Genomic DNA, 14,831 nt, shown 5'->3' with positions numbered 1-14,831 from the left:
TTGCACGTGCAACTTTAGTCTGCAGAGAAACAAACTGAAAGCCCAGAATTTTCTAGAAAGGGCAAACTGATAGTTTGGCAGGAGAGACTAGAGCCATTAATTCATTTTTATGAAACTAAGTGTAGGTTTAGCCTGACTGTGATGAGATTTACTTGTAACTTATTTTTTTAAAATGAGAGAAAATTCCTATTTTATTGACGTAGCCTTCTGGAAGGGGTAGGTGGATAGACTGCTTGCTTTCACTCAAGTATCCAGAAGTATCCATGGGTTTCCACAGGTCAGTTGCTGTTCACTTCTGGAGACTCTAGTACAACTAAGATGTGTCACTTCTGTACTTCTACTTAAGCAGGTTTCCAGAGGGACTCTGACTTTCACTTAATTACACCTCCCACCCTCAGCAGACCAGCAGGTGTACTTTTACTCAAGTAAATTCTGGGGACATTTTCCCTACCTCTATCCATGTCTAAATAATGCTTTGGTGGTTTGACAGAAAAGACTACTTCTTACTAACACTGCAGAACTATCTGTTGGTAGTAATCAAGTTGGAAATTCTCAAGAGATGGTGAAGAATTTTGCTTAGAGTAGAGTACAGTACGAAGAAAGGAACATGCAGAAGAGAAAATAAATTCACAAGTCCTTACTTTTTAATCACAAACCGTATCCGCTCTTTGGCAAGTAGGATCCTCTCAAGGCGTGGGATCCCATAGGTGGATGGTCTCCTGAATGGAATTCCTTCTGGAAGTCCTTCCACATACAAGTCTTCCACGTGAGACTGGAAAAGTGGATATGGGATAGAGACTGGACCTTTTGCTTTAATAGCTTGAGCTTTAAGACAAAAGGAAAACAAACACATTAGCATAGCTCATTACCTTATCTCAACTACGTGCTTGGCGCTAATCTGAACAATATAAATACAAGTAGATAAACAGACAATAAATGCTTAACATCACTTCTAATCATCTAATAATTCTACTCATGCTTTATTTAGAGTAGGAACTTTTTCAATTCTCTCTCTCTAACACACACACGTGTTCTGCTTTCCTCTTTCATCACTTCTCAGCAAAAAATTTGTAACAGACACTGCACATGTAAAGGTTTCGTCTTATTTTGGTTTTATTTTCTTGTGCCTTGTAAAAGTATCTAAACTACAAACCAAACACATTTTTAACTCACTAACTACAAGTTTGCCAACATGGTAAAAATATTCAGTAATTTATAATTGGCTTCCAGTCTTTTGAACTGTGTCATGAAGGACTATGTTATTTCAGGGCAGGAACAATACATTTCATACAAGGAAAAAGAATGAAAATGTGATCTTAAAAACAGCCAGTCTTTAAAAATACAAAACCAAAAGCATATTCATTACCAGCATTGTTGGACAATGGACTTCAGTATGCTTTACAAGAAGGACATTAATATCAATCACATGTATAAGACATTGGTAAAAAATGGACTATAAATGTGATGGTTTGTGAATACAAAGAGAACTAGTTTCCTTGTACTGGGTAGGTTACAAGCAACAAGTACTCTGTAGCATCTAGCAAGCTATTTGGTATGTTTTGTTCTTTGAGGTTTAGCTATGAAAATTAGAAGCAAGATTAACTACGGAGAATGCATTTCAGTGGAACAAAATCTGCCTTGGGGAAACTGCATATACAACTCACTGACTTAAGTGACATATTTGAGAGTAGACAGTGTACCAAGAAACCATCTTTCTAAGAGACCATGTACACTGCAAGACAAACCAGGAGGCTTCTGAAGGAAATTTAGAGTTAACAACAACACTACATACTTAATCGCTATTGATCTATATCTATGTCTCTATCTATATATGTATATATCAAATCAAGACATGATGCTTCATACAGTCTATACTGCAAACACCACATTTTACAAGAGCAGTGAAGGAAGGAAGGAAGAAAGAAAGGAAGAGCACAAGGGACCAGTTGCAACTCTTTCCTTAACTCCTTGTATTGCTTAGGCATTGCAAAAAATCCAGTTGTGAGATTTCACATAATTGGCCTGATCCCGTTCCCTTTAAAGTTAGAATCAGGATGAGGTTCAGTAAGTGACCTCCTAATTAAAATGGGATAGAAGGGTAGCAGTCTGAGCTTATGTCAGAGTAATCTCTGCTGTGTTAATGACTTCTGTAAGTGTATGGTGGACACGGCACTTTCTCAAATGACATAATTCAGTGTGGAGGCAGACAGACAGACATAGGCGGGGTTCAAATATAGTCTAATTAGCTGTACGCCAAATGATCAGTAACATCTATTAGGTGGAAGAGCCAATCTAGTGTCTTTAAATACCCTCAAATACACATTGCTTGAACTCCTATCTTGAAAGAAAGCACTGTTATTTCAGGCAGCTCAATATGCAAGTTATACAAAAGAGGAAATTTTGAAAATAATGTGTATTAGTCCAATATTCTGACATGAATACTGTTACAAAAAAGGAAGAAAACTGTGCAACATGGTTTCAACCTTATTATACATACAGGCCCAACCTGGAATGGGACACTGTATACATGTAGTGACAAAGATCCATTTGGAAAATTTTTTAGGAAATAGCATATTCAGACATGAGCTCCATAGAAAGTGTCACAGCAACCCTTGAAACTTGCCATCTGTTATATTAATCTTTCATTAGGGACGTTTTACTACAATCCTAGAGGTCTGCAAAGCAGTTCAGTGGGTGAGTGGTGAGAAACATCACAAACCCCAGGGAAGAACCTCAGAAGGAAAAAAGTGTTCATAAATGACAAATAGCCATAGGGAAACAAAGATAAAGGTGCATCACCAAAATTCTGAAAAGTCAGATCACTACAAAGCAGCAATCAAAAACAGCTTTAAAATAATAATGAGAATGCTATTTAAATAAATAACTAACAACAGGTAAGTTTTTACAAGAGGAAATCTTTATTTTTCTTAAATCAATAAAATATTTAGCAGATTCTCTTATCTCCAGACAGAGCAAAGACATAATCAGTAGTACAGTCTGCAGTGACGTTTCTTGATTTGTATCCTTACAAGTTTTGGTATTCAAAATTCTACTATAACTAGATTTTCTGTGTTCACCAGCTAAGGAATTGGGTTCACACTGTAATACATTTGTACATTTACTTTACATGCAAATACAAAAAGTCTCCAAGTGTCACTAGTATATAACAATGACTGACATTTCATAAAGGACCGTTCACTTAAAAATCCTGAGTAATATTACAAAGAATAGGCTCAGTTGTGGATATCAAAATCTCATTGAAATGTAGGCAACTGTATACAGGAGGACAGAATTAAATACGGAATTTACTTTAACCTTCACTGAAATGCAGCCACTTCTAGAACACAAGGTGGCATATTTGCAAGCATACACCACAATCTCAAGTATCAATTCAGAGAAATGGCAGCAAGACTGTCCTTCACCAACTGAAAGGATACGAGACTTTCAGGGAAGCTAAATGCAACCATTCAGTTCAAAGTTAAATGGTGTCACTGGGACTACAACTCCCCTCCATAGCAAAACTGGTATTATAAGCCAAATTCTCAGCAGATTTACATCTGTGTAGTACCACTGACCTCAGATCAACACAGTTAGCCATTACATTTGAGTTCCATGGTGCTATGAAGATTTATGCCAACTCAGAAGCTGACCCTAGACATTGAATGATGAAATGGTCACAACTCTAGCTTAGAAGTGCATCCAAAAAGACACTGCCATTTTTCAACTGTATGTAGGTACCATAACATTGTGTCCCTCTCTTGACAAATGCAATTGGTCCGCTCTTATACACAGAAATGATTCTGCCTGCAACACATGAAAACTGGCTTCACAGTTGGACACATGCCTTCTTCTCCTTTTAGGAATCACATAATTGTTGTTTTATTTAAAAAACTATCCGCCATCCACAACAGCAAAGTAAATAATTACAACAGGAAGGTCGCCTAAGACATCAGGTCTAAATGTTACTTTTACATAAGGACCTGATTTATTGCTAGAAAGCTTAATCACAGTAAAATCACAACTTTCAAATGGAAATACCTAATATTAGAGTTTACTGGCAATCAGAATGTCCTGCATGATTGAAAACTAAAGTTAATTAGTTAGATACCTAATCTCAGGCACCCAAGTTTGAAAATCCTCACTAAAGTGTACATAAAGAGCTATTTTCCCCACCTATCAGTCTTTTATGATATTAAACCTTTCGGTGTTATCAGTCCTGACATGTTCCAGAGCCAACAACAGGATGCATGCCAAAAAGTTGAGACTTCCGCTGTCAAAGGGCTAGAGGCAATTGTTTGGAAAGGAGTTTGTTAACACATACCATATTTTTTTTCAAACAATTCTTCAACTTGCTTTCTCAAGTCTGTAATTCGGGCATTCCATTTCTCTGTAAGGAAAAATGGAGGACATATTAGAGATGCAGCCTTTACAAAGAGAGTTTTGGTACTGAATTCTGAAATAAAACAGTATGTCTTTAGAGATCTCATGCACACAGATTCATGTGGGGGTGTGATACATAATCTACATCTCAATATATGTATAGGGGGTCTGGTACACATTCTACATCTCAAAATACATTTACATCAAAAATAGGATAGAATAAAATGTTGAAGATTACCTCCATAACTTGTGCAGATGTTAAACCAAGTTTTAAAAAATTAAAAGGACAAAACGGGCTAAAATTAGTCCAAAAATGTTTTTTTCCTTCGATGTTTCAGTCAGCAGATCACACCACCATCAGGGGTAAAGTCAATTTTCAGCAGCTATTGACAAATTTTCAGCAGCTATTTAAATCCAGAGCCTGAGAAGCTTAGTTAGAAAAACGTGATAAAGCTCACACGAGTATATGAAGCTGTTTTGGCGCAAATCTGTAAAACTACATGGGTCAGGAGGCATCATGCCATCCTCTTCATTAATCCAGTACTTGCTCAAGTTCTGTTGTTGACTGGATTTGCAAGTCATCCATAAAATTCCTAGTTCTGAAAGAAGATGCAGACTGCAAGACACACAAGTTATCCAAATCTAGTTGTGTGTTGTATGGAAAACTCAATTTAACAACAACAAATTTTTAAACAGTTTAAGTTTTGTAATAGAAATAGCATCTTGTTTTCATATCATTTCAATACCTTTAGAAGAGACTATTTTTTTCCCCAAGATGGTACCAACTGCTGGCTGGCTTTTAGCGATTAATAAGCACCGTTTGTTGCCTGTTCGTAGAATAGGCTTTTCTGACTTCCCTAGTTACAGGCCCAAAGTCAGTGATATGTTTAGCCATTACATCTCCTTTACTGAAAATCACTCTCTCATATAAAATGAGATACAGGATTCAGTTTCAAGACTATAACAAAACCGGTATGTATGTATGTATGTATGTATGTACATGTACTTTCTCAGATGTCAAAAGATACACTATGTATTTCAAGCTTAGACAAGGATAAGGTGCACCTTTTTCAAGTTAAATGCCCTTGTGGCCACACAAAAACTCTCTCTCAAATTATCTGGTATCTCACCCCATACTAATCAATTTGCTGCGGACATAGCAATCCACAGAGGAATTTCTGCTAGGACTTCCCACTTTAAGCCAGCCTGATCATTCCAATTTTGAAATAGCAAAATTCTACAATTACTGGCCAAACGAGCCACTCATCCTATCCATCCCCTACCTGTGTGATTCTCCCTCTGTGGCCTATCACCCTCCAAGACAGTGGTACTGCAGGAGTTAAAAGAAAATACTGACACACGGCAATGCATATGTTTATTGTAATGGCCAATACAATAGGCGGAAAAGCTTCAGAAAAAAATATGGTGACTCACACTTTAATCAGTGGCCTGAGTTTTTAGCTACATTTACATTTTAGTGCATCAATTTCTAAAATTAGGTTACAGACATTTCAAAATGCCTAGGGATTATAAAACATTCCTGGCAAATTTTAATCAGACCTTCAACATTAACCCCTTGGTTTCAAACCAATTACTATAGAAGTCTACTTATTTTGTAGTGCTCCTGAGCTGCATGAGTTATAAAAACTGAATTGAAAGCAATGTTTGGCACACACACTGCAAACATTACAGCTTTTTTGAGACTGCCAAGATAGATGGCATTTCCTTTCCTCTCCTGGACCATTTTAGATCATGGGAACAACAGCCCAACAAACAATAGGGCTGCATAGCTCCCTGCTGAGTTTGAACAAAGCTTTCCCCTGCCTACTGGGAACACACCTAAGAGTAACATATTCCAGTAAGGTTGCCTGTAGAGGCACACGTGAAACCACTAACATGTTCCCTTCCCCTCTCCATCACCCATCATGCTCCCAGTCAGCACTGATATGAAGGTCCTATAGGAAGAGGAAGTAAAATGGAAAGTGTTCAAGCACACCCCAAACTGGAAAGAGCAGATGGCAACGGCATTCCAAAAAATGAGAATATATCAACCTATTGTTTACATGGAGACCAGTATCTACTTGTGTTCTTTTCTCTGTCCTCCCTCCCACATGAAATGCCACTGCCTTCAGATACGGGGTCTTAATTATCTGAGCAACTGAAAGCTGATGTGGAAGAGTACATCTCTGCACAGATGCATTTAACATGAGAAACTCAGTGGGGAAATTTCCTTCACCCCATAAAAACATGAACTTCCATATAAAAAGTTCTCTCTCTCATGCACATGCAAACTCATACCATTATTTGGTCAAAATATGGTAATTTTCTAGGCATTGCAATCTGACTTCAAAGTAGGAGCACCATGTTTCCATTCACATTGTTTCTCCAACCAGTTGTGGCATCTTAGAGACCCCACCTAGCAGTTCAATAACCTTTAGAAAAAAAATCTCTCCACCTCCACCACACATCCATCAATGAGGATTTCTCCCTTGCTCTCACAGATGATAGACAAAACACAGTAAGCACCTATCTCATGGGATAAATATTGCTCACGAGTAACTGGTTTTGTTAGGATGCAAAACACTTCGGCTGTGTCTACACTAGGAGCATCTGTTGACAAAAGTTACAGTCGACAGAGAAAACTCAACAGAACTTCTGTCTACAGACGGCTGCTATATACAACTTGCTCTGTTGACTAAAGAAGTACCAGACGACACTGCCCTCTGGTGACAGAAAGCAGAATGGCAGCTCTGCAAACGGAGCTGCACAGCAACCAGAAGCCCTCTCTGTCCATAGAAGTGTTATGCCTCAAGTTTTTGAGGGCTAACACTGCCAAGGCGAACACATGGTTCTATGGAGACTCCGTGGACAGAATGATTTGTGTGTGCAGATGCCCCACTGAGTTATGTCGACAGAAGGTCCCTTCTGTCAACAGGACTCTCCAGTATAGATACAGCCTTCCACTTTCCCTTCAAGCTTTCAAAAGTACATTCCACAGTTGTGCCACAGCTACTCAAGAGTATAGTTAAACAGCATCCTTCTCCTTTCATGCGTCCCGTAAAAGCTTTCAGAAACCCAGGAAGCTGAAGATAAGCTGGGTTTCTCAGAATGACAAGAGGAATCACAACACCATTAATGTTCATAGCTGTCCTGGAAGGAAAAGTTCTTTTCACAGAAGTAAGCAGGGCTGAGTTTCTACAGTTCCTGGCAATTTGGTATCGATGAACCTGCTACAATGATTGACCAGATCTTGTAACACACCATGGACAAATACCTTTTTCTGATGATGAAGTCTAAAGGAGCAAATAATTGACACATGGGTCCCACTAATAGTCTCAATACAATGTAGGAATGCCATTTTTGCAAATCCATCAATAATCCCCCGTGCTGCATTGCCAAGCTTTACGACATAGCCCAACTGCACCTTGTCAACAGCAGTGAACACTTCTGTGAGAACAGCGCAGATATCTGATCTGCCAACACCAAACTGGTTAGCTACTGACAGGTAAAAAAATCAGGTGACCATCAAGGGGCATTGGCTTACACTTCTCAGTGGGAGGGGGGGAACTCTCCTGTTGAGATTCCATCATTGCAATCCCACAGGGAGACTTGGTAGAGATTTCTAGAAAAGTAGCATTTGTTATTGCGAAGTTCTGCTGTCACTGCTGGTCATGCCAGTTCTGCATCATTATGTCCTGCTCATAGGCCTTATTTTGCCAAATACAAAAGCAGTGCTTCATTGAGAGTAGCAGCTCTATTTCAAATTCCTCCTCTACCCATGTGGCAGTCTCAGAACTTATCTAAAGTGAGGAACACCACCAGAAGTGCAGGAGATCTTTCACATTAAAGACAGTCAGGATCATGGTACTCAGCATGTTCTCTCCATGCTATCCATAGCAGTTTGAAAACGGTACTTGCTTCACAAAACACAGATGGGCCATGGGGAGGTTTGTTAGCCCAAAACCAAGGTTTAGTTTGAGTTCAAACCCTAGTTGTTTCTGGCAGGCACTCCACAGTACACTATTAGAAAAATCTCAGAATGCACGCAGCCCAATGGCAGAACACCAGACCAACTGGTATGTGCTCAGAATACTGTGTGGCTAATTAAAAAAATAGTCACAGTGCTCTGCAAACACAACAATCCAAAAGGGAAACACTTTAAGCCAGAATCAAAGCATGTAGAAGCACTCTCACTACAGTTACTTTGGATGTTTTAGAACAGAAAAAACAACGTTCCAAAAATATCCCTTTTCCACAGAGCTAAGGCCTAAGCCAGGCTATGCACCATAAAGGCATCCCCCTTCCTCTCCAAAGCATAGCTCCCCTTGGTAAACCTTCCTTTACTCAAATTCAACATATTAAAACAAACACTTTGTTCATACCAAGACAGGAATTCTCTCACACATTGCAAGGACTGCTTCCCTTCCTTTTATGCTCATAATTATCTCAGGCAAGACGCCTAACATCCCCCACCCCTCACCCGCCCCCTTCGGTTTCATGTACCTGATTTGTCAGTTTTTATTTCATTTGTTTGGACCTCTGTACTACATAAACTGTCAGTCTGTACTCGAAAGGCTATAGATCTGAAGAAGTAGGTGTGTCCCATGAAAGCTCATCACCTAATAAATCATTTTGTTAGTCTTTAAAGTGCTACACGATTGCTGTTTTGTTTTTTTAGAATACAGACTAATACCGCTACATCTCTGTTACTCTTGAAGAGTGGAACAAAACAGACGAGGACCGGCTCCTGACCTAGGACCTCCAATTACCTATTCTGCTGAAGGGAAAGTGACTGCCTTCAGTATTGTTCTCAGATTTTCTTTCAAGAGGTCAGATGAGAAAACAGCTAAACTGATTTCTACTTTGTGTTATCTTATCTCTTAGGTTTAGATTATACAGGCTTCCTCCTCTCTACCACAATGGCTTCCAAATGGTTTGTAAAAGCTACAACTTTCGTTAGCCCATACCTTCGTTATTAGAGGACTACATTACAGGAGAACCAAAGCAGGCGGGGCATACCCATTTGCAATGCAACAATTTATCTATACAGGAATATAGGCTGTTAACTGAATGCTTCTACTTATCCCTTAAAAAGTCCCATACCCCAATGTTTTCTAGGGTCATCAAAAAGAAAGGTTTTCAGGATGCGAATGACACAGATAAACTTGAATTTGAATCTTACCAAAATTGAATTCTCTGACTTTTCTTCTCCCAGCATTGGCAGCCTCATTTGCTGACTCGGTGTTCTTCGGTTTCTTGTTGGGTGGTAAGTAGTCCTCATCATCTTAAAATAAGTGTGAGACATATCAGGGTTGGCACTGTTTTGGAGTCTAGGAATTCTTATGGAAATATCAAATCAGTGCCTTATTAGGGGTCCAAATCTGCAATGTTACTCATGTGAGTAACCCTAAACTTAATGAGGGTATTTGCCTGTGTAAGAACTACTTAGGAGAGTAAGGGTGCCAGAATGTAGCAAAGTTTAGTTTAAGCGAAATTTCACATTCCCCCGAGGAAGATGTTAAACATATGAAAAACTAAATGGTGTTCTGAAAATACATTAGGTCACAAAATCATGAAACGACAGCAAAAGTAAATAAACATTTATCTAATTAGCTAGAAGATCTATACACTAACGATGGTATACCTACATTACACAGACTATACTGGCATAGACTCCTAATGTAGATACAGCTTACGCTGCCCAAAAGTTTTTTTCTGTCAGTACAGGAACACCATCTCCCCAAATGACATTATCCATGCTGATGTAAACACTTCCATAGACACAGCTGCATCAGCTACACTGGGGGTTTGTCAGCATTGTTATGTTGATCAGGGATGTTTTCTCAGCCTGATCAACACAGCTATGACAATAAAACTTTTCAGTGTAGATCAGGCCTAAGTCTTCAAATGCACTACCTGAATTTAGGACCTACAGAGGAAAAGAAAGCTCTTCAGAAACTTATGGTACATTTGCCCCTGCAGACCTCAAGGGTACCACAGAAACAGAGCTTCAAAGCAGTACAATCCTTTGAGATGTGAATGAGTTTCATTTAACAACTCACAAAAGTCAGTGGTTGTTCTGAAGCTTTTAATTCCAGTAGATCATGGGTTTAGCTGCAGCAAACAGGAAATAAGACCCTTTGATTTCTCATTTCTATGCTATAAGGCTTCTTTCTCCAGAATCTGGTTATGCTCCTGAGGCCAAATACACTTAACAGACAGAAAATGCAGTTAAGGAAATCAGTTGATGAAGGCCTCAGATCTTTTCACTCTACTGGAAGATTTTTAGCAAGCCAACAAACAAATCCAAAACTATACCAGGACTTCGATGTTTTACATATTATTAGTCTTAAAAAAACCAAAGTGAATAAAAAAAAAAACAAACAAAAAAACCCACCTTTCACCTTTGCAATATTATGCAGCCCTATATAAGAGAAAACTCAATCATCAGAAAAAGAAAACTGAAGCCAGTCTCCAAACTAATCGAGTACAAAAGCAATACATAATTGCTTGAGTGTCACTACACTACTTTAATTGCAGCTACACTCCTGAACATACTTATTAAAAATCAGATGCAGAAACAACTGTTATCTTGCCAAGAGATTTTTAAATCACTATCAGATAATTAGTTTAAAGCCTCATTACAGTACTTGCACATGTAACTCATGAGACCATTAAATAAACTTAACTAGAATTTGTATGCATCTAAAATGTGTTAATTAAATGTTATTTATTTAAGAAAGAATATGGTCTAGAGAGTCTTAAAATTTCAACGTACAGGTTTTAAAGTAATGAATATTTTCTACTATTAATGCTAGAAAAACTAACAAAAGATTTCATCACAAATCAGTTTCATGGATTTAACATGTCTTTGGTATGTTGAACTTTTACTTGGACTTAGTGTGCTTAGGCCTGGTCTACACTAGGGATCAAAGGTCGATCCCAGATACACAATTCTAGCCACGCTATTTGCGTAACTAGAACTGACGTATCGGGATCGACTTTCTTTCCCAACTTATCAGGATCAACTTTCTTTCCTGGTATAGACGCGGGATCTTCAGGCTTCTGCCAATGTGCCTTACCCTACATGTTAGCTTGGAGTACCACGGTCAACAGCTGAGCTCAGAGACCTATTTTGCCGCATCTTCACACACGTGGCAAAACTGATCATGGCGCACCAACATAGTATAGACACACTTGGTGTGCTCATGTGGATGTTCTCAATTCAGGCTCTGCTCATCAAGTTTACTCTACTCTAGGTAGTAGGTGAAGGAAAATATCATGCACACTCAACCAGACAATTGTGAAAAGGTTTTGTTACCAAGAGACTGGAGCTATACCTATCTCTATAAGAACTGGAAGGGACCGTGAGATGTCATCAAGTCAACTGCCCTGCCCTCACAGCAGGATCAAGCACCATCCCTGAGATTTTTTTTTCCACTTTTTTGCCCCAGATCCCCAAAGGACCCCCTGAAAGACTGAACTCACAATCCTAGGTTTAGCAAGCCAATGCTCAAACGACCGAGCTATCCCTCCCTACAATGGAATACAGGAGTTGGAAAAAAACTAACCTTCAATGGTGACCTCAACTTCTGGGTCCTCACTGGTTTCAGAAGGGGCATGCTGAGAGGAATCTGAGAACAAAAAACAAATAATGAAAGATATTTAAAAAACAAATAATGAAAGTTCACATAGCCACTTGTCACCAGAAGACTAGTGGCACATACATGTGTGTTACACACTGTGAATTTACAGCATCCCCTCACTACCCGCCAAGAACAAAGACGTTTTACCACAATCATTTAAGGATTTCTAGACAAAGGTATAGAAGTGGCAATTATACATGCTAAATCACATGTGCAGCAGTATAAAGAACTGGCATTAATTACAAAGGAAATTGCTTACCCCTGGCTTAATATAATCAAAAAATTTTTCATTGTTACCAAGGCTTTGTACCCTCATAGATGACATATTCTCTGCCATCATTCATAAGATACCAACAGACTTGTTCTGGTTGTGCTGAAATAATTTTAATTACAGATTACAATGTTAACAATGAAAAACAATGTAGATGGAGGTCCAAATGACCTAAGTGGGGCACCACACTTCAGTACAGCCAACAGGAGTTGGCTTATCCACATAGCATGGGGAATACATATACACTGGACACATTTCAGAAAAAGGAAACTGATTCTTCTTTGAAATTTAAGATGTATGCAAATTCTCTAGTTAGAAGGTACTCAGTACATTTGGATGAACTCTGTCTTTGAGATCTCTAGATCATAGTAAAGTGTTTTGTTTGGGGGCAGTAGGCAACATTCTCCCGTCATCATTGCTTTTCACTTATTTCATATTGTCAACAACAAGTACTATATTATTTTCAAGACAGTGACCCATTTTGACAATTCAGTAAGACTTTGTGACCCATGTCAATTCAAAACTGGGGGGAAGGTTTCTCCCCAAGGAAAAAAATTACAAATCTTGATTCACCCCCAGGCTTAAATCCCTTGCAGTCCCAGACCGTCCCTCCCACCTCATGAACTCTGCTACTGCCCCCCTGCCCACTGCTCTTTCAGCAGGCCATTGCCTTCGCCTCCTCTGAACGGCTCCCTCTACCCTCCTACTCCCTTCCCCCATGTGCAGCACAGGCAGCTCCCTGCCCTGCTGCACTGAAATGGGGCTCAATTTAATCAGTTTAATGGTCGGATCCCTCTTGCCAGCTGTTAAACCAATTAAACTGAGCTCCATTTCAGCATGGCAGGGCAGGGACAGGGAGATCAGGAGGAGTCAAGTGGCAGTGTCAGGAGTAATTCAGATAACTGGTAACCTCAAAGCACAAAAAGCACTATGATATCCTGGTCATTTAGCCACAGAGGATCAGAGAAGCAGTCCCTCTATTCCAGTAACCAGTGCCTGACAGTGATCACTTACATACTTCAGAGGAACATGCAAGAAGTCACATGGTGGACAGATATGAAATACTATGACCTGAAGAGTAGAGAAGTTTGTCCTTAAACCTTGACCACTGCTGGTTGGATTATATCCTGAAGCACCTAATTCAGTATGTAGATATCATCAGTATATAAAACAGATAACCTCTTTTTGACATCTAAGCATCTCTTGGCCTCAATGACAACTTTGTGGCAGTAAGTTCCAGATGTTACATTGTATGTACATATATATTTTAAAACATCATTTACATTTGAAACTTTATCATTCAGTTTTAATGACTGCCTCTTTCTACTTGTTTTAAAGGGTATGTTTACCTTTCATATACTGAGTATTTTTTAATATATCATTTATTTTGTAGTCTATCCAATATTCTATCTCTCTTCATACAAAATGTCTCTAGTTCAGTGGTACACAACCTGAGACCTATTGAGAGTCTATGTATGGCCTGTGATACATTTCCCTTACTGTTGCGCACATCCAGGATTGCCAGATTCAGCTGGTTTTGCCCCACGTAAGTTATTCCCTACCAGTATTAATGAAGTGACATGCTTGTAAACCAAGGGCACATGAAGTAAGCTGCATACTGACTGCACACAACACTGACTGTGAAAGTTGTGCACTCTCTCTGCATATGATTAAACCACTGCTACAGTTCAATGAGCACACCCTACAAATTTTTGGTAGCAAAATGGCCCTATTCTAGGAGATTGTCTTGGTTACAACAATCTTGTGTTCCACTGACCCTACCGCTGCTCTCGCTCACTAATGATTTTTCTCGCCCCTCCAGATGTCTTCAATATTCGCGGCATCATCTTTCCCAAGACAGTATGACAACACAGTATTCTAGATAGAGGCATGCCATTTATATAAACACTAGAATTTTTCACTGCTATTTATGTCTATCATTCTTTATATATGTCCTAACATGACTGTTTTTACCAAAAGGGCATATTTAAAGCAGAATAATGAAACGACAGGCTCTCTCTGAGTGATTACAATCAATCTAGAACTCAGTAATACATATTTAAAACGTATTACTTCTCATGTGCATTTGCTCTTGTGCTATTCACTCCCTAAACCTTGTGTGTCCTTAGCTTCCCTAATTGTATTTCATTTCAAAAATCCAAACATTAATGGATTCTTCTCCCTTAGGCATAAATTTGTGGGCACACCAAGTATTCTTGTGGATTACAGATACATGATTTGCCCTTATATAACAATCCTAGCTTTTTCTCTTACTCCTTTTCAATTACAAATCAATTATCCTAGCACTGTAATAAAGCTTAATTGCTTGTAATTTCCTGGATTGCCCATTGCATCTTTTCTAAATGTACTAATTTAACTTAAGCATGGACAGGTTTTCAATTCTGTGCAAAAAAAGGTGCAACTTTTAATTCAGTAGTTCTCATGTAACAAAAACCAGATTCAAGAACAACAAGGGTAAAAGAGCTCAGGTTTAAAAGAGCAGAAGCCTAAAATGAGGCATTCTGAGCAGAGAG

The 14,831-nt window shown here is 38.9% G+C and overlaps 1 protein-coding gene across 7 annotated transcripts in view; it reads right to left on the bottom strand.

Annotated features, from left to right (window-relative positions):
- The window catches only part of GTF2I (general transcription factor IIi), a 91,860-nt gene that overhangs the window by 34,960 nt on the left and 42,069 nt on the right, over positions 1 to 14,831 (bottom strand). For all 7 annotated transcript variants that reach the window (XM_075014002.1, XM_075014001.1, XM_075014004.1 and 4 more), the window contains 4 exons: positions 11,952 to 12,014; positions 9,563 to 9,664; positions 4,322 to 4,387; positions 642 to 825 (listed from right to left, as the gene is read on the bottom strand). In XM_075014002.1, the coding sequence (XP_074870103.1) occupies positions 642 to 825; positions 4,322 to 4,387; positions 9,563 to 9,664; positions 11,952 to 12,014 (415 nt within the window). The remainder of the gene's footprint in view (positions 1 to 641; positions 826 to 4,321; positions 4,388 to 9,562; positions 9,665 to 11,951; positions 12,015 to 14,831) is intronic.

This window comes from Carettochelys insculpta, chromosome 19, assembly GCF_033958435.1.
Source record: "Carettochelys insculpta isolate YL-2023 chromosome 19, ASM3395843v1, whole genome shotgun sequence".
Taxonomy (NCBI): Eukaryota; Metazoa; Chordata; order Testudines; family Carettochelyidae; genus Carettochelys; species Carettochelys insculpta.
The sequence above is the reverse complement of the archived record's forward strand: the minus strand, read 5'-3'. Positions and strand labels throughout refer to the sequence as shown.